This window comes from Rhyacophila brunnea, unplaced genomic scaffold (genome assembly GCF_057557595.1).
Source record: "Rhyacophila brunnea isolate RB1 unplaced genomic scaffold, BYU_Rbru_1.0 scaffold_7, whole genome shotgun sequence".
NCBI classification, from domain to species: Eukaryota; Metazoa; Arthropoda; class Insecta; order Trichoptera; family Rhyacophilidae; genus Rhyacophila; species Rhyacophila brunnea.
In genome coordinates, this window is record NW_028233339.1 from 12,577,302 (window position 1) to 12,598,252 (window position 20,951).

At 33.9% G+C, this 20,951-nt stretch overlaps 1 protein-coding gene across 1 annotated transcript in view; it reads right to left on the bottom strand.

Annotated features, from left to right (window-relative positions):
* The window catches only part of Madm (MLF1-adaptor molecule), a 189,397-nt gene that overhangs the window by 9,832 nt on the left and 158,614 nt on the right, over nucleotides 1-20,951 (bottom strand). Inside the window, exons 2-6 of the mRNA XM_085957536.1 lie at nucleotides 13,843-14,067; nucleotides 5,213-5,343; nucleotides 4,033-4,127; nucleotides 2,376-2,459; nucleotides 1,084-1,258 (exon numbers count right to left, since the gene is read on the bottom strand). Of these exons, the coding sequence (XP_085813662.1) occupies nucleotides 1,084-1,258; nucleotides 2,376-2,459; nucleotides 4,033-4,127; nucleotides 5,213-5,343; nucleotides 13,843-14,067 (710 nt within the window). The remainder of the gene's footprint in view (nucleotides 1-1,083; nucleotides 1,259-2,375; nucleotides 2,460-4,032; nucleotides 4,128-5,212; nucleotides 5,344-13,842; nucleotides 14,068-20,951) is intronic.

Genomic DNA, 20,951 nt, shown 5'->3' on the forward strand with positions numbered 1-20,951 from the left:
TTTATTTAAAATTTTATTTAATAACTACGTAGTAGTTAATATTGTATATTTGAGGAATAGTTAGTTATAAACAAGAAAGAAAATCATTCTTGAGTTCATCTGTCACATTCCAATATGCCAAAAGTGATAGATAACGACATTGTACATTGTATTCAACATTACTAATGAGCTCATTAGGAGATAGGAAAAAAAATACAGAGTATGAATGACTATCATCTTTGATGTGTCAAAGCATTATTGATTGACACATTATCTGAAAACATATTCTATTTTTATTCATAAATCAATAAACACACTGATGCATTGACACAGAAATAGAATAAAATAACATTGATAATGCATGAAATAAAATTTGATTAATGGAACAAAATAAATAATGCCAACAACCTTTGACCAAGAGTTGAGAGTTGAATGCATAATTTAATACCTACTAATATTCTCAGTAAATTTATTATCATGATAATTATTATTAAAATAGATCAAAGAAAAGAAAATATTTAAAGAAAACTAACAATGTCAATTAGAATTTATGTTTCAACTGTGTTTGATTAATAATCATGTGTTTGAATCTATCGGTAGTAAGTTGTAATTGGTGGTGGTTAATTTAACACCATCGTGGTGCACCGCGCTCCTTGCTTTTTTTAAAACATCACTCAACGTATCATTGTTACTCATACAGTATCAGTTATATCGAAATGTAAAACGTATTACTATAGTATGAACAGTAAGTTGATGTTTGATATACCTCATATGCCATACAATTTGCATGAGATAAACCATGGTCATTAAAGAACCAATTAAACGGTGGTATTTGTATTCATATAAACTCACAATTGCAATTATTTCTACATAGAAAAATAAGTGGATTCATCTGTTTTAGGCGGATACCTCACTTTAGAAGAATTTTTTTATATTTGTAGCAATACGTTTTTACTATCAGAAACATAAATCTCATAAAATATAACAAATTGTTTTTAGTTTACACATTTTTCCTTGGTACTATGTAGTATGCACTAGGTTTTGTTAACAGATATTAATTGTAATTTTTACATTAATCTCTTAAACGTAAGCGGTTGCACAGACCTATGAATAAAATCTTTTTGCTGCGGGTCTTCCAGGGAGTCGGCAGTCCGCATGACATTGTCGTCCGTGACAATCGATCCGGTGTCTCCGTTCCCTTGGATTTCTAACGCGGCCATTTCCAGGGCGCACATGCCAAATGAAAATATGTCCATGGCCGGTGCGACTAAACCTGCTGCTGCAATTCATTAATAAGAATAAATTAATTACGCATGCATACATATTTTTTGGTTCGGTGAATAATATCAATTGAATGTAAATGCTTCCAGTTATTTTTCGGTGGGTTTAAAATATACCCTCCCAATTTCCTGTGGCATGATAATATGACCCATACTCATATGAGACCGCTAGGGATTAGTCCAGATCCAGCCTTAGTGGACCTTATATTGGGAGATATATAGTCGAACTTGGTTATTACGAGGAAGATGGGACCGACTGAATTTGCTCATTATAAGCATTACTCGTTATATCGTTATATAACATTTTTCGGGCCACGTTCTATTTCAGCATTGAACATAACAAATCTGAAAACCATCGTAAAAATCCCCGAAACAAGCATGGCATTCATAAACTACTAAAGAAGTTGTTTATTGTAATGAAGTTCTGAGCCGCCGGCGCTGGTAGGTTCCTACTGACTTCACAAAACTTGGATTTTTTACATGCAATTTCAACCATATGCGTGGATCCTTTTTTAATTTTGTTGGCGAAAACACCAATTAGGTACTTAGACACTTAACTAGTGACATAATCCGATCCCGGCGGCATCGGTCTAGTTAACTTCCCGGTCGGATTTTATTGCTTAGGGTCGAAAATGTTGTTTTTAAACGATCGACACATTACAGTTTTGCTCGGTATACCCTAGAAGTAGCTCGTTATAAAAGTGAATAAATGTATGGAGAAGTCAACGAATGTTTCCTCATTACATCCGAGATCTCGCTATTTCCGTGATCGTAATAACCAAGTTCGACTGTATATAAATTTAATTTTAGTAACTATATTATATTCAAATAAAACAAAAAATTTAGTAGTTATTCCATAATATAGTTTAATAATAATCAGGATCAGTTTCATCTACTTCAACTGATACAACATTACGGCTGGTCATCCTGACGAATTTTAAAGGCAAAATTATTTATTGAAAACATGGACAAATATTAAAAGAAATTCTCTGTTCAGAAAACAGTATATCATATATTTAGATACTTTAGTTGCAAAAAATGTGCAATTTCAACGTTAAGTTGTTCCACTATAAGTCAAAAAATTTATAAAACACAAAAAAATATTGTAATAGTTACCTCCATATTCGGGAGCAATAAAATGCATATTTTTGACATTATCCCTACACGTTTTTACATGGTGATGTATTGCATCAGGTGCCACTGGAAAAAGAAAATAAAACATTGTATATCACAAAAAATAAAAACACGTTTGACGTGACATTAACACCTTAATATAGATATGTACTTTCAACAGGAAATAGTATGTGAACATATTATAGTGATTACTGATTACCCAAAGTACCTGTTTTATTAAATTGTTTGTTTCTGACTAAGGTACCTCATTGAAATGTACGATATACTTACTTTGCTGGTTCAGATATATAAATAAATACGTCCTGTGGTGAGCCGCTATATTTTTGATAGTTCTAAGAGACGGTAAGTCAAAAATCTCAGTTCACAGAGCCTGTTCCTAAGAAACTAATATGGATTTCGTAAAATATTTGCACTAGTATTTTGCAGCAAATTGATATCCTAACAATAACCAGTAATTAGAAATATTAATAGTAAAGTAATAAAAATCATTGAAAGAGCAGTCTGATGACCAAACTATTGTATTGAAAACTTTAATTTTATTGAATACAGTTTAATACTTTAATAAAACATCTCCAACATGAAGGAAGGAGTCTTAATCCCTATCATATTATTCAATGACATAATATTAATAATGAAGGCAAGGTAATGTCAATCAGTAATGAATGACGTTGCTATAATAATTGAATGCTGTATTTACGCAAACGTTACAAGTCACAAATGTGTTTTAGTCAAAATAGTGAAAACAATCTCTTACATACATAAAAATAAACATTTATAGTAAGTGTTAACTGTTTGTTGTCTTCAAAAAACTATAAAAAAGTTGCCTTACATTTGTGTATTTAGGTAATATGAAGATTTTTGCAACTTATGTTACTCTTTTTTAAAATGTGACATCTAACGTTTTCGAAATACAGCATTCAATTAATTATTATGGATTTTTAAAGAGTATTGTGTACGCCACTGGATATAACATATAAAACCATAAATTTATTTATTAATAATAAGAGAAATGACAAAGACAAAAAAGAATAACGCATCCTGCTAGCCATCAATAACCTCACTGCAAAGTAAATTTATCACAAGATAACTTATTTTCAATAAAACAATATTAATATTCTCCAACAATTATTATTTACTTTTATCAAATCAAACATTTCATGTGGTTATCAATGGTAAACGTTGATACAGTATTTTAAGAGGGGGAGCGGGGTGAATGACTTCATAATCAAATTTTACGAAAATTGACAGTAATTAAATGAGTTTAAATTTTAAAGATTAAACAAATAAAATAACAATATTGTAAGTGTACTGTCCAACCAGTGTACAAACATAATTAACTAAAATTACAATATGTACCCAAAGAATACATAAGGATATCAAATGTTTGTATTATATTTATTATTGTGATTGATAATACTATTTGTTTTATTTATGTTGAAATTTTTAAAGAATGTTCAATGTTATCTTGACAACATAGCAGCACTTGTCAATTATTTATCCATAGTGTTTTGTAAATATATTGAAACAAAAAAAGGTATTCAAATAAGGTTAAGGCCATAAATTAAGATACTTTCTCTTAATCAAAATAATTTGTTGATATCTTTACAAGTTATAATATATTTGTGAGAAATATATTTACCTGATCCAATTTTGACAAGACCATTGTGCTGAATAAATATTGTATCACAAGTTAGGTTCCCATGTACAATGGGGGGTGAACAGGAATGCAAATAACTGGAAAAAAATATTAATATTATGTTCAATTTGACTTTTAAGTACATTTCAGTAGCATAACCTGTGGGTCTTTCTATACACAAGGCGGCTATCAACGGCTAAAGTGATAAAAATCATCATTATTTATGTATTGAGGCGGTTAATTGTTACAATAAGTTAACCGTTGAAACGTTAAAACTGTATATCTCGCTCTAAAAGTTAACACAGACAAGAGAGGGGCTGCAAATCAATTGCTAGATGGAAAAAAAGTATTACAATTAAGGCGTAAGGCGCTGACCTTTCATCCTGAGTTTGATTCTCTGTGAGGTCACAATATTATATTTATGTGAATTTATTCAAAGCCTGTTTGCAGTTGCGAAGGGCGGAGGTAGACTGTTGAGATCCGACATAAATAGTCCACATTTGTCAGTCATACGTATTCGTTCTCATTGAACTAAGTCTACAATTTACAGGTGGTGTTGATTAGTTTTTTTTTTTAAATTCAGTTAAATACACTACGAAGACCAAGCCATAATAGATAATAGTCAAAAAATAGTCGTCTATCTATAAAATATCTAAAATTATGCCATTAAAACATAAGTAATTTTGGACATTTTATGGATAGAATAATATTTTTTATCTACTATGGTTTGGTTAGGTCTGAATTTAAAAAAAACTAACCAACAATGTGTGTTATAAATGTATTCTTAATTCAACGAACACAAATAAGTATTAATGAAAAAGTGTGCACTATTTTGTCGAATCGCCCATAACATACCAAAACTATTATGGTTTGAATCAACTATTTCTTTATATTTCTTTTATTCAACGAATAATTCACAAGATTTAAGAATGTACCATTCTAATTATTGAACATACATAATTCTGAAAATACAGCCAATAAAAATCTTTTTTGAAAAAAAGAGACACCTGGCAGGATCGAACCTGCGTTTCTTGGGTATTGCGTCCTGTGCATTACCTCTATGCTACAACTGCCATGCTTAACTGTGCCAAATTTTAACTCAATAAAAACGAATACGAATGGCTGACAAAGTTAAACGACCACTATGCATGTATAATAATTATTAATACAAAAGTATGTGTACCTTAATGCGGAGAGTATTTGTGTACACCACCTCTTCCATGCAGGCAGCGGCAACCTTTTCACATTGCGTTTTGTTCTCTTAAGAAACTGCTTCAATGAACCGCAGGACATGTATTCTGTGATAAATATTACCTGAAACGACAAAATGTATATCATTAAAGATTAGGTATTTGTTACACCTATCGTTTTAATAAAAAGGTGTGTTATGAAGTCTGCCTAAGACATAGGAAATATATTTGTTTGAATATAATAAAATTAATATGAAGCCGAGGGTACTAATTTGAATTTAAATTATAATGGATTTAAGTTTTGTACCATTTGTAGATATATAATTAAATGCACATTCTAAAAAGTTAAAGTAACTATGTAATTTAGTATTAAATACAAAAATAGCATTTTTAATCGCTTTTTGTTTAAATAGATAAGATGCTCAAAAAAGAAACAACAGATAAAGTTTAGTCGATTATTGAAGTGAACACTAACTCCAAGACATTGAGTTTAAGTTTAAAATTAATGAGCACTTTACTAGAAACACATTCCAATTTATTCTCGTTGTCACTGATTTAAAGTGCTGTCGAGAATAATTTAAAATGAATTCAATAGATAATTAGGCATCTTTTAGAGTCCGACAATTGGCAGAGGTACTTATTATGCATTTATCTCTTCAAGAGCATTATATTATATTAATATGAGATACATACCTACTCCATTCATTTTCCGCATATTATATTGATATAATTACTAGGCACCTACCTTTTAAATATCAATAACCACAGAACAGAAAAATTCCGATATGGTTTACCCAGAAAGCAGGTTTTCAATGTGTGAGTGTAAATACGAAAATGAAACACCCATTATAGACGTGCAATAGTGTATGTTGCAACCTTCAAATACACCAATATTGAATGAGCGTCAGTGCATAAACCCAGAGCAGTTGTCAGAACGAAGGACAAGCTTAGAATGACGTATTATTGACACGTGTTTAAGTTTATCCCATATTCTTCCACACTCGAGATCGGTTGCCTGTTATTCCACACCTGTTATGCATTTCAGTTCCCATTAATTCTGTCTCCCAGGTTTCGCTGGTCTTGAAGGACATTTTCAACAGATATTTATGAAAATAGATTTATTCTTAAATCTCGAACAAACAAATAAGTTTCCAACATTAACTCATTAATGACAAAAATGTGAGTTCTCTGACTGTTCATTGGCATCGAATGCAAATTCGGGAAATGAAATTATTTGTGGACCAAGAATTGGGAACCGCCGCTTAAGTGAATCTACGAGTAATACGCATTTTGTTAAAACCATCAATAATATTATTACATATTCCTCCATTATGAACAAGCGGCGATAGTTGAAATTTTCACAGCAATGTCTGCTGCAAATTTATTTATTTCGAGAGAGAAAATACGAATTGTTATTGGGCAAATAAATTGGAACGGCCGCGCGAATTGGAAACCTCGGCGGAAATTTAAGCTGGATATTAATCCTTTGGGCGTTTGGATCAAAAAAAGACCGTAAATCGCGCGATTAATTCGAAACGAAAAGAAAATGGCGACAAGGCAATTGCAAAAATGGACTCGCGATAAAAAAACTAATACATTTTGATTTAGTATGCCTAGGTACTTTTTTTAATAAGGGAAAACTTTAATTTAAACAAATTATATGGCCTCACGGATAGAAGATAATGGGCTATTCTTAATTACAAACGCTTCGTTTCCATTGCGCGAGATTTTACTAGGGTTAGCAATCGTCTTCGTTTATTTATTTTTTATTTTACTTTACCACCTTGTCATTTATCGACAAGATTGTGGATTTAAAATTGAGTTGTCTGGTATCGAAGGTATTCCATAAAATAATATTGTTTTATTTGTAACAGGTAAATTGATAGGTTTATTTATTTGAAAGATTTCGATAGTCATTTACATGGCCTCCACAAGGGCTCTAGCCTAGGGGCCCGGCGTGGCGAGGCTACCAAATAAGTGAGATAAAAACACATATCACAAACTTCCTTTAATAGAAAAAAAGTCGCCAGTTTTAAGCTATGTGGTTGTGCGATTAAATTTTTGATTATTGTCTGTCGATACTTGACAACTCCATAATTCAAGTGGATGTACAAAAAACACAAAAAATACATTGAATACCCTTAACTTTACCTCAATCACCATTTGGAAAATGCTACTCTAGAGCCTCACACCGCCTTTATGCTTAGCGATAGGTAGGGGGGCCACCAAAGATACTAGCCTGGGGGCCCGCTTCAGGATGCGGGGGCCATGGTCATATATATTATTATAAGGCAGAATTTTTGTCATTTCATTTATGTATTATGTTTCTCCGGACGCAAAGGCTTCGAAGTGGCTGGCTCAATAGTCTAAACCTAGGGAGCTAAGTTTTTACTGAAGATTCTTTGGCCGATTTCAAGTATTATCAAATGACACGGTTCTGACTTTGATATGAGACAACTCTATTTCACAAATATTATTCCTACCGTTGCTCTCAATCAATTACTTTTGCTATTTATTACGAGGGTGGGTCAATAAGTCCTTAGAAAAGCCGACAGGTGGCGCGACTAGTACTGCAAGCGGTTTGTTTTCATGCAGCGGCACTACCGATTCAGTATGCTGCGAAGTTTCAATCAGATTCGTCGGGTTGTTGTGTGTTTCTCGTACATTTAAAAAAAAATTGCTTGTGGAAAATGGAAAAATGGAAAATGGAGAAAATTGAGTTTAGAGTTGTTATTAAACATTTTAATATAAAAGGGTTAACATCAAAGGAAATAAAAAATGAGTTGGATTTAGTTCACGGCATATCTGCTCCTTCACTTGCAACTATTTATAACTGGTTAAATGAATTTAAACGTGGTCGTACATCAACAAAGGATGAACCACGCTCAGGACGTCCTGTAGAGGTGACTACACCAGAAATGATCAATAAAATCCACGATATGGTGTTAAGTGACCGAAGATTAAAGTTGAGTGAGATAATTGAGGTTACAGGGATCTCAAAAGGTAGCGTCATTTCTATTTTACATGACAAATTGGGCATGAAAAATATTTCTGCAAGATGGGTGCCGCGTTTGCTCACAGTCGACAATAAACGCAATAGGGTGGTGGCCTCTAAAGCCCTGTTGTCGCTCATGCAACGCAATCTTTTGTGACTGTAGATGAAACATGGATACACCATTATACTCCCGAGACGAAAGAACAGTCAAAGCAGTGGATTGCGAAGGCAAACCATGTCCAAAGAAGGCGAAAACCGTAAAATCAGCTGGTAAGGTTATGGCTACTGTATTTTGGGATGCACGTGAAATTATTTTCGTTGACTATTTGGAAAAAGGAAAAACAATAACAGGGGATTATTATGCATCTTTATTGGACCAGCTAAAAAACAAAATTGAAGAAAAACGGCCTCATTTAAACAGGAAAAAAATCCTCTTTCATCAGGACAATGCCCGTGTTCACACATGTTTACGATCAATGGCTAAAATTGAAGAATTAAAGTTCGAATTGGTCGACCACCCACCGTATTCGCCAGATTTAGCCCCCAGTGACTTTTTCCTTTTCCTGAAATGGCTAAGTGGACAACGTTTTTTTTCAAATGAAGAAGTCATCGATCGGACAAATGCTTATTTTGAGGACCTTCCGAAAACTTATTTTTCTGACGGTTTAAAAAAAATTGAGAAACGTCTAACCAAGTGTATTGAGCTCCAAGGAAATTATGTTGAGAAATAAAAAAAAAATACAAAAATAAAACCTGTTTTAATGCTTTTTTCTAAGGAATTATTGACCCACCCTCGTATGTAAATTATTACAAATGTTATTATTATGCCGGGTCCACACCGAAAACAAGTCGCGCGACAACTCGTTATATTTTACGATAAGCATGATAATTATCGTAAAATTTCTTAAGCAATTATGATAATTATCGTAAAATTTAACGAGTTGTCGCGCGACTTGTTGCCGGTGTGGCCGCACTTTTACAAAAGAGAGACACAATATTGATTGACTAATTATTACATAATTCGATTATTGTATTTCTTCAAATTCTATTCCAATATTATAATATATATATGCAGATATACGTTTATACTGATTACCCAATTACAAGTTACATAGTAAAATAAGTATAAAACGTAATCCCATAAGATTTTAGTAAACGCGTCTTTCTTGAAAAACGTTAAGTGTTCAAGATTTTCGCTGTAAAGATTTTACGACACGATTGCGATAAGAGAAGTTTGGAAACCACAATATAAAATATTATATAGGTATATTTATAAAGTACCGTAGCTTAAATAGTGATTATCGGTGAAAATATTAACCAAATTAACATATTTGAATAATATAGTAATATACTACCTACTTATAGCTAGTTTTATATACAATAATAATGTTATTTTATTACCTAATGCTATCATATTTTATGGAGTGCCAATTTTTATGCAGTTCGTGTTAGTCCCTAATTTGCAACAAATTTATTCGCTGGATGACGCACTATCCGCACCTTCCCCTTTCACACCAAAGCAGATACTTTTTTCAATGCATACATTAATAATACAACAAAAATCAACGATATTCCATCTAGCTTACATTTGGCTTATGGCGTGTTATTAAAACCGCGTTTAACTTTAAAGTTTTCATAAAAATGCTAAGTACATTTTTTTTCAAAATTGTTTGATTAGGCGACCTGCATTTTTGTTAATATTTTTTCCATTTAAAAGAGGAACTTGGATGTCGTTGGTTCATTGTTCAAATGTATCTAACATTTCCTTTCTTATTCCGGCTGGTCTATTTTTGTCAACACTGTACTATAAAAACGGATGGTATAATTATTCATGTCCTGAAATTTGTACGTATGCAGTTCGCTGTATCACACTTCACCGTGAAATGTTGTATCGGATATATATGGTCAAACCTCTCTGGGTCGTATAGTACTGAGATAGAATTCGTGTCTAAATAAAACACGGTTCTTGTCGGTTTACGGCAGGGGTAGTCAACATTTTTATACCTACAATAAACATACAATTTTACAAACGTAACATTTTCTAACCGCCCACCGGTTCCACAGTAATGGTGATTTATAAAGTAGGGAAGTAACTTTACTTATACAATTTATAAAGCAGAGTTACAACAAGTTAAATCATATAATAATAATTACTTACCAAATACTTTCGCTATGTTTGGCAGAATAAATCTTTGTAAAACAACATACTATAAAATATATCTTTTTATTTATACTTTGCATACATATAAACAGGACGTCTGATGAAATTAAGCCCCTTAATTAAAACCCCTACCGCCCACCATCAAAGCTGGAACGCCCGCTAGTGGTCGGTAGGGACCAGGGGTTGACTACCCCTGGTTTACAGGAACCCAGCGACAAACAAATTTTGAAAATAGCCGAGATACTGGATTATTTGTTAGGTTAGGTTAGATTTTCATTCTTGAATTCATGAATCTAATAAAATTGGAGACCGTATAGCATACGGTCATCTCTTTCCGATAGAAAGCTCACGGCGAAATGTTTTACGTACAATTTACATGTAAGCATAATTATTAGTACCTACAATAATTACGGTAAATCTGGTAGTCAGATTGAATTCGGTAAGGTGGACTGAAACCGTTTGAATAATTGCTTTAAACGCTATTACGTCTCCACTAATAAGGCGCATTAATTAAGACGGCATTTAAAAACTATTACACACGATGTACCGAGCCAAGTTTGTAATGCATGTAATTGCCGAGCGCCAAGATAATGATATACAGCCGGCAGTTATTCAAAATTCACGATAATATAACATTTAAATAACACTGAATATTAAACGGCTGCACTTGAAATGAAAAATAAGCCAATTCGAAGGAATACCAAATCATACTCTGATTGAAATAACAGGTGCCGTGTGAATATGGAAAATGAATAATTAAGGGGTATATTAAGGAGCCTGGACAATCGGTAATAGGAAAGATATTTGTCTCATTACGATTTTATATCTTTTCTAATCATGAGAATCATTATTTATAGGCCATCCATGGACTGAAACCGTATGCGGTTTAGAACCGTGTGCCATATACTAAGCTTATCTTTTCTGGTCATGGAAATATATTTTCACAAATTATATTATAAGCAAGCCCTCCGCATGAATCGATTTTAGTGAGTAATGTTTTACCAAGTGCATAGCCAACACGCTAGTGTTGCCATAATATAATTTATAAAAACATCGCTTGTAAAATTATAACATTGGAATAAATATTCGATATCTGGCAACACTACAACACGCACACTGTCACACATATTTTCGAATAACCCAGGAAAGGGTCGCGGAGGAAGCGTGAAGGGGGCGAGGCAAGTGCATGAAAAAGTTCGTCATGTTTTGAAGGACAGACACATGCAATAGCTTCATCTATATTTTTCTATAATCTAAGATTATGCATCTGATCGTATCCGTTTATACCATACACTTACACTTACAAATTTAGTGAAAATATATTTTCATGAACAAAAATCATAAGTTTAGTATGGCACACGGATCTAAACCGCATACGGTTTCAGTCCATGGATGGCCTCTTAATAATCATATAACATATCTGTATAGGTACAATAAAAGAATATTATTTTAAATGTTTCCATTCTAAAATTTAGGATAAAGCCATATTTCGCTTGATAATAAGATATCCGTGATTATAAAACTTTTCATATCATTATTTTATCAACACGCGCGTTTATACATTTAAGTTATTATCATTTTAACATTATTTAGTAAATATATTCGGTAAAACTTTATTAGAGTTTGCAATTGACTTGTAATTTTAGACAAATTTCCATATCTTGCGCTACATTCGCCATGACATATGTATCTTATCTTACGATGGTTTAAGAGCGTACATAAGTGAAACGGCAAATAATTTTCAACAGTATGTGGGACGTAATTTCGGCCGCGTTGCCAGTCGGAGAGTGATAGTAGACCTGTGAGCACGTCAATTTATTTTGTGATGGAAATCGTGTAAAAATGACTAATAAACGTTCCGCATGTACTTGAAAAAGAAAACATGTCAATGAATATACTATTATTATTACGAATATAATAATAATCATAACATTACACGGACGCATGTTGAGTTTTTATGACAAATTATATTTCGTTCGGCTCGCGTCATTTGCATAATCCGCGCATCGCCTAGTCACGATCTTTTTAGACCAGGGGGGGGCAAACTTTTTGGATGGAGGGCCAAATTCAAGAATTCAAAATGAGTGGCGGGCCGCAAGTAAAATACCATTTTTAGATATACACTATTTATTATCACGAAAAATAAACATTACAAAAAAATTAATTAGAAGAACGAAACTGTTTTTTTTAACATTTTTTAAATTCAGGTGTTAATTTTGTAGTTGATATTCTCAAAACTGCTTGTAAATGGGCATCGGAGATATTTGATAGTAAAGAATTTTTATTGAGGTTCATGATCGAAAATGTTTGTTCACATATATAGGTTGATCCAAAAATAACGAACATTTTTCTTGCATAATCTTTAAGTTGGTCGAATTTGTCTGAATTAAGGGCTTTGTAAAATTTGGAGATTTCTTCACGACGATGCAATTCTCTTAAATCAGTGTCACACTGCAGATCAATAATCTTAAGTTGTAGCTCTGTCGGTACACCATGCCCCCCACATCTTGACGCGGGCCCCGAAGCCAGGGTCTTGGGCGGGCCCCCTACCTATCGCTATGGTTAAAGGCAGTCTGACGCTCTCCAGTATTGTTTTTCAAATGGTGTTCGAGGTCAAATAAAATTCAGTGTAATTTAGCGATTTTTTAACACAGTATTTCTCAACACGTCCCAACAACTATATGTTTTAAAATGGTAATAAGTTAGAAGTAAGCTAGCGCCGCAGGCGACTTTTTTTTGCTATTAGAGCAAAAATAAGATGTGTGTTTATCTCATTTATCTGGTCGACCCGTCACGCTGGGCCCCCCCTGAGCCCGGGCCCCTAGGCTAGAGCCCTGTCAGCTCCCCCCTTGTGGGGGCCATGCGGTACACTATCAATATCTATTGAAAATGGATTGCGTACTATTGCTAAACTTGTCTCAATTTTTTGGAAGTCACCAAATCTTTGTGAAAAATCGTCATTCAGAGCTTTAATAATTTTACCATATTATTCAAATTTATATTCTGGTATATTCAGCAACTTCAAAGTTGGAAAGTGGTCCACGTTGTTATTCGATATTTGTCGAAGGATTAACTTGAGTTTTAATTGAAATCCAATCAAACTTTTTACCATATCATGGGCATATATTTTTTTTCCTTGCAACGCGGAGTTAAAAGTATTTAAATATGTCACGATGTTCAACGTCGAAAATATTGGTTACATAGTGTGAGACGAGACGCAAGGAAGACGTACCTACTGAGATAACACATTTACGAAACAACAAATTCTTCAAATTTTAATCTATTGTCAATATTTCTTAAAAAATTATAAAAAAGTTATTCGTAATCAGAAGTACAATTAATGATGGCGGGCCGCAAAAAAATACCCGGCGGGCCGCAGTTTGCCCCCCCCCCTGTTTTAGACCATGCCTCATCTGAGGTATAGCCATGATATATTACTTTTTCAAAATACGAAAAATAACCCTTACCCTGGGTTTGTCGTTGTGGGTATCCGTCCAGTAGCGGTGGAATTTGACGATATTCGGATGCTCCAGCTGCGTGAGGTTATCGAACACCAGCTGGATCTTGTCCTCCTGGGCTTTGAAGTTCTTCCTTTCGGAAAACTGGACCTCGTTCCAGACCACCTCGACGCCCTCCTCCGTGTCCATCGCGAGGTGGGCGCAATCGATGCCGGGAACATCTCGCTGATCCACCTGAAGAAGAAGACAACATTCAGGTTAATAACATAAACAAAAAACAGTATGAAATTGAAACACAGTGGAGGAAGAGAAGATCCTCACCGGATTGTGATGATGAAATACGAACGCAATTTTGTAGAGTTAAACTAAGTCCTTATTATCATATTACGTGTATAAAATTTACAAGCTTTCATCCCGAGCATGAATGGTACGGCACGGTAAAAAAATGTAGACGATTTTTCAAAAACTATTTTATTACGTCAGCCATAGCTAGCGTCTTGTCGAATATACTCCGCATAATCGCCGAAAATACAAGAATAACCCAACTAATGGAAAACCGGAAGAGGTGATTCGATTTTTCCGCAGAGGCCATTAATCATAAAATATATTTCGCAGACAAACGTGATTGAATGATAACATCGAAGGTCGGGAGTCTACGTCGGCCAGAGATCGAAAACTAGTGTTTCGGGAGTAAATTCAATTAAACTACCAATGATTTATTCCGGGAATCGACAGCAAGAGGGAAGTGGGCGAGAAATGACGGGGCACTTTTAAATTGTGTTAACAACAAACTTCGTTGTTAAGTTTACAGTTTCGAGTTGGCCACCTTGACAGCTGTTTTATGCCATGAATTGTCAGAATGGGTTTTTTTCAAAACAAAAGACACGATAAAATACACCAATAGAAGATGAGAGTTCCATATTATATTATATGAATCTACTTTTTTTTTAATTATTTCAACACACGTCACGGAATAGTCTATTTTTTAGAGAACAAAACCATTAACGTTAAATTTAAACGACATGTGGACTGAGTTTTGGAAAAAGATATTTCATATTATGTAATAAGATGGTGTATGTGTTAATTATTAATATATTAGGAGAGTAACTATTGCAGATAGGGTTGCCAACTATCTACGTGTTTAAAAGGCTTACAGGGTTTCCCGGTCTGGTCCCGGATTGGAGTATCTCATATACGAGTAGAATATTAAATACCATCTTGTGTTTACAGCCAATTAAATGAGTTGTACCTACAAGTGTATTTTGATTTGAGTATTTTATTGATAATGCAGCAACCACAATGCAAATAAAGAAATAATACAAAATTCATTGAATCCAACTATTATAATATAAGTAGTAAAAGGTGTTTTCCGTCCAATAATTGCGACGGTAATTTTTTCGTGGATTATATATATTTTTAGTATCACCTGCACTTAATATAATGCTAAAACCAACTGAATCGACGAACTCACTATGTTCGGCTGATGCACACGGCAGCGAAGAACTACAGATCGAGCAGAGTGGAAGGGGCTAGGATAAGGGCTAGGAGTTTTTCCAGCAGTGAATCGACGCCGGTTGAATCAGGCAGTTGATTATACTATAGTGATTTATTTTATTATGTTCACTATCAATCCATGGTGGAAATGCATTGTGTCATTAATTTAATTAAGTAAAACGCAAATTTTCATCGTACTAACTCCATTTTTATTAATCATATCTGGACCGGTTTCGTCCGCCTCAGAGAGACATTTTCAACTAAATAATCTTGAACACAACAGGCATTTATAAAAACAATATAGCGACATGACTTCGAAAAGAGACCCATAGATGGCGCTGCCCATTGACTGGACGTCGCAAGCACTATGTAGACGGAGTCTGATTGATATTTTGACTCCGTAATTGCTCTCCAAGATCTCCTACAGTCGTACAGCCAGTCAGTTTAGTCTGATTAGCTCCGACCCTTTTGATCATACAAGTCTTCTATTTTGAGACTAAGCACGAGATTCGTTTCTAGTGATAAGTGTGGTATCAGTTTTCAAATGTGTTACCCACCTGAACTGAACTAATCCTTTGGCAAGTTCATCTGGTTATTTGGTCGTGCGAGTCATATATTGTTAATCTGTTTTCGAGTACCGTTTGAAGTATTCTCTGTTATTGTTGATTAATCTCTGTGAACTCAGAATAAATACTATAACATACTATAACTGGAGACCAACGTGGGCCCAAAGTGTTTCTATGTTATACTTAAATAAATAAAAACTATCCTATAACAATTGTTTTTGAAAACATACGTTTTAATTTGTTTTTATAAATGCCTGTTGTGTTAAAGATTATTTAGTTGAAAATGTCCCTCTGAGGCGGACGAAACTGGTCCAGATATAATTAATAAGAGTGGAAGAAGTACGATAAAAATTTGCGTTTTATTAAATTAAATTAACAATACTATGGTGATTAGTGAGAGAGACTAGTCCAGTTCGCTAAGTACAACTTACAAGGCTATTTAGGTACAATTTGTATTGACAGAAAAAAACTGCCAGGGGATTAATTTAATACGTCTGTCCGGAAAATGAACGATAAGTGTACAAAAAAAAAAAAAAACAAACACGAAAACTCGTGAAAAGTGATTGGAAGACTTCGACGTAATCCGCGGCGAGACTGATACGTCATAGCGTTCGCCGGAATAAAATAAATAATTCGCCGATAAGTCGGGCTGGCCGCAACCTTCGATACACCGGGGAAACGTAACGACCGATAAAAAGCTCTCACCGGTCCACCCAGGCCCGCCCCAAGGGGGTCAGCCGCCCCCGTGCGAAATTTAAAAAAGCCATCAATGAATTCATCACTTATAATTATTAAACATTGTCGCAGTTAACAAATAGATACCTACTCGCTTTCCCAGGTAATGTAATTGGCGCCATCTATCAACATTCCTGCATTTAATAATTAGTATTATCGATGGTATCATGAAATTTCACAAGGGTTGGTATTAATTATTATAGGGGTCGAAAAGTAGTTTAATATTCGATAGCTATGTATATCTTCCTGCCACATTTTTATTTGAAAACGGTGAGAAGTATTATATTATTTGACCAAACTGCGTTTAAAGTTTGGTGCATTCGTTTGTAGTTTCATGTTTATTAAAAAAAAAAAACTTTAAAAAGAATTACGGTCACTACCGCAGAACAGATAAATAAGATAGAAATGCAAAAGCCAGTCGCTAATGACTAATTCGGTTTATGAATTCATGACGACCCAGCCATAAAACGCAAGGAATACAATGCAAGCCTTAATTTTCTCAAATATTACAAATACATAATTATATATTATTACGATACAGCCGCAGCTATTAAACATTACAGTCATATTCTTCAAGTACATAACATGAAATCACCTCAGATATAATATACCTAGAAAAAATCATATTTGAAATTAAATCTTTATTAATTTATTATTAATTTAATCTACAATTGTGCTACGAGCCTCCTATCTAATTGCGACAATTTTAAACTAGTAGGTCATACATGAAATGCTTATCAAATTGCGTTATTATTGGCAATCGGTTTTCTGTTATATATCTGAGGTGTTTACAAATCATGTATGTTAAATAATATATGGAATATTACATTCTCCATATCTTGTGAATTATTCATTGAATAAAAGAAATGGTTCTTTAAAAGTGTTTAAGTTTATTCCATATGTATTCACACTCAAGAAGTATGCCTTGTTGCAGTCTCACCCAGAAGGCAACCCACTTCCCATTATCTATGCGTTCTCTGGTCACTACCTCTTGGCCGCCCTCGGGCCATGCACATTTCGCACATGGAATCGGGGCGGGCCTAGGTTCACCCGCTACATACAAAAGTTTGAGGAGTTCCGTTAGTAAGTCGGCGGCTAAGAACCAATCGAAAGGGCAGAATTATAGCGGAAATCGGCGGCGAGGGAAGGTCGGGTACTAGTTTTATGTGTCGTTAAAACTTCTACTATTGGTGGAATTGCGGTGTCCCACTTGGGAGCCGTGTGACGTCTGTACTCTGTTGGGTGTCACGCTATAATTTAGGACATGCTGTTCGGCAACTAAGTGTTCGCGCCCTGAGGCACGAGGAGATTGAGGGTGTACAGTATAATAATTTAAATTTTACAAGCACATTTCAACAAATGTGGGTAATGTGTGGTAACGTGGTGATAATGATCACCAGATTACGTAGATAGTAACAGAGTTAATTAAAATGATTTCCTAGGGTAAAGTTGTCAAAGAGATCACTTACGGCTATCATAGCCATTGCACATATGAACGGTATGACGCGATACACAACTTCACGAGATTATTAAAAAAAAACTGTCAGGTACTCTCGCTGGGATATGGAATAATACTAATTATCACTATACTTTTACAAAACAATAATAAATGGTGGATTGACTAGTCTCCTGAATAATAAATACAGCAATCATAAAATAAACAAAGAATTTGTAAAAAAAAACTTAGAAATGAAAATATATATCTTTTTTTTTTGTGATTTTACCGAGGCTTTGACTGCGACTCGCTGTCATATCGCCTCTTCTCTTCTAGAAGGGGATCCGTCGATCAGGTCCTCACTCCTATTCTGTTAAATAACTTTAGTTTGACGTCTGTAGTATTTTTTTTTGTGAATATGAGAATATTGTAGGTACATTATATAAAAAGAATACATAGTTAATATCTTTATTTCTTGGAGCACTCGTCATAAAACTAAATCAAGCTGAAGCCTCAACAATTAAAACAACATACCTACACGAGAATATTTGAAAAGTACTATGTAGTTTAAAAATATGTTTGTTTTTTTCTTTGTCCTTGTCCTTCATACATAGGTTTCCGCTGATTTTTAACAATTTACCTTAATCTAACTATAATGTGAGCTATAAATATTATTAACTTTCACTGTGGCGACTTTCTGTCACATTTAATTCGTTTGATCATCACTCAAATGTTGGTATACCTACTAAGAAAATCATTCATTTGAATCGTGTACATGGAATGGAAAAGAACCGATAGTTTTATCAAACATAAAACTAAAATCATAATAATAATATGTAAGATTACATTAGTCGCTATACTACCTCCACCCCTAGTCGGGAAATCAGCGTTGGTAGCAATTTACAATAATATATCCTACCTCTAGTAATGTAAAAGTCTTGAGATTGTACATTGTTACTAAATTAACATTCGTTAACGATGACTACATGTAACACCTTTGTTTTAGCAAGCTTTCCCCTGTGTCAGATCACATTAAAACGAAACCACCTTCGTGGAACACATTAATTGTTATTAATATCTCAATTGCAAACGTGCCATAGGAATAAGTGTGTTTTAATTAATTTCTATGAGCGCGAATAATATTATCATCATCTTGACGTTTGACTCAAATTAACGAACAATGTTTTACGTTGGACTAAAGAAATTTACAGCACGTTATTCATTATGGAAATAAAAGAACAAAGAAAACCAATTAAAAATTTCCACAGCCAACTTTGGTAAAAAATAAAATTAATTGAGAAAGAAAGAAAACCTTCAGAAGCACAAGAAAAATGTACTCAAGTCTTAACCCTTTTTCATCAACTCACACGCTACTGAATTTCTCAGTTTGTTGACAAAATTTCGTGAACTAGAAAATTGTTTGGCCGTAGTTTTTTCGACAAATTGGAATGGCCTTAATTAATGTCGTTTTTTTTTAGTTTTTATGCCTTTATTACATAGTGAGTAATATAAAATACCAACGTTCCCTACCTCTAAACTATAAAGCAATCATTCATTATAAATCTTCGGCGAAGTTTTCTGGCACAAACAATAAAGCGAGAGGAGAGAAAACTCGATTTTCGTAACGCATTTTACAAGTTGGGCGTAAAAAAATAATGTGTACCAGCGGGTCAAGGACGTATCTTTTTTTCACCTCAAACTCCGTCTAACTACGGATGTGGGTTGAATGCCAATATTTTCATCTCACTCAACTTCGCTTGAGACATGACAAGGACACAAAAAGGGTTGGCAATGTGAAAAAATATTTATGAATTCCAGAAAAAAAACTATCATTATCGTCAGGAGCGTGACTTTCTGATGTTATGCTTCCTCCAGCAACTCCTTTAACATCATTGACTTAGCGATGGACGCATAAGATTAACATGGTTGAGAAATTAGCTCTAGCTACATTGTAATACATTATTTAAAAATCTGCAGGTCATGTATTTACAGCATTGTTGTTCTAATCTGCTAATATGACTGAATATGAGGATAATAGTTTCAAAGTCGGTAACCTCCATTTTTACTTGTTTTGATTTTTTCTTGATTCTGATTATCCAAGTACTCATCCATATCATTCATAAAATATCTAATTCAGTTTTCTCGTTCAATAGAACTAAACCGGAGGTTGATGGTATATTACATTCATCAGTCACCTTTTTTTTTTTTTTTTTTTAATATTTTACGACTGACTTTAAAAATGATTTTTTTTATTAATTTTAATGTTATTACGGACATTTTATTTCACTTTTAGCTTTATCTAATTCTTTACTAATATGTTTGTAAAAACAAAATACATTTTACGATTATCTAAAAAAAGGGGGGAAATATGGATGTTACTGGCTTCGAACCTATCAGTCTCATATGTCCAGATATAAAGCAATGGGTGCCCTCCCCATTACATACGGCAGTCATATCTAAATAAAGTGATTTTTGCCTGCATCTTCAACATCCTACTGGATATATTGTGGACTTTTAAATAGATAGACACACGGTGCACTAAACCTTACTACCCCAACCTAACCAGAGAATTGTCTCAATTTTGAATTACGCGTCATATAAACCGTAGAGCGGAGTTCTGATAGATAAATATGAAATTCCCAGAAACCAGTCGACAACCAGAAAAACCAACATGTCTATGCTTGACGAATGGCGACACTGCTTTTAAGGCGGTATCCCACGACTGGTGTACTTGACACATTTTCCCGTTGGTTGTTGGTAAATGCACGACGAATAATTTCATGACTTAAGCATTAAAATGTATGATTTATTAACATTCGTCAGTCTAGAGAATAGTCAGTATTTACTTGGTAGAATTTCATTCCACAAATGATAATATAAACAAATCA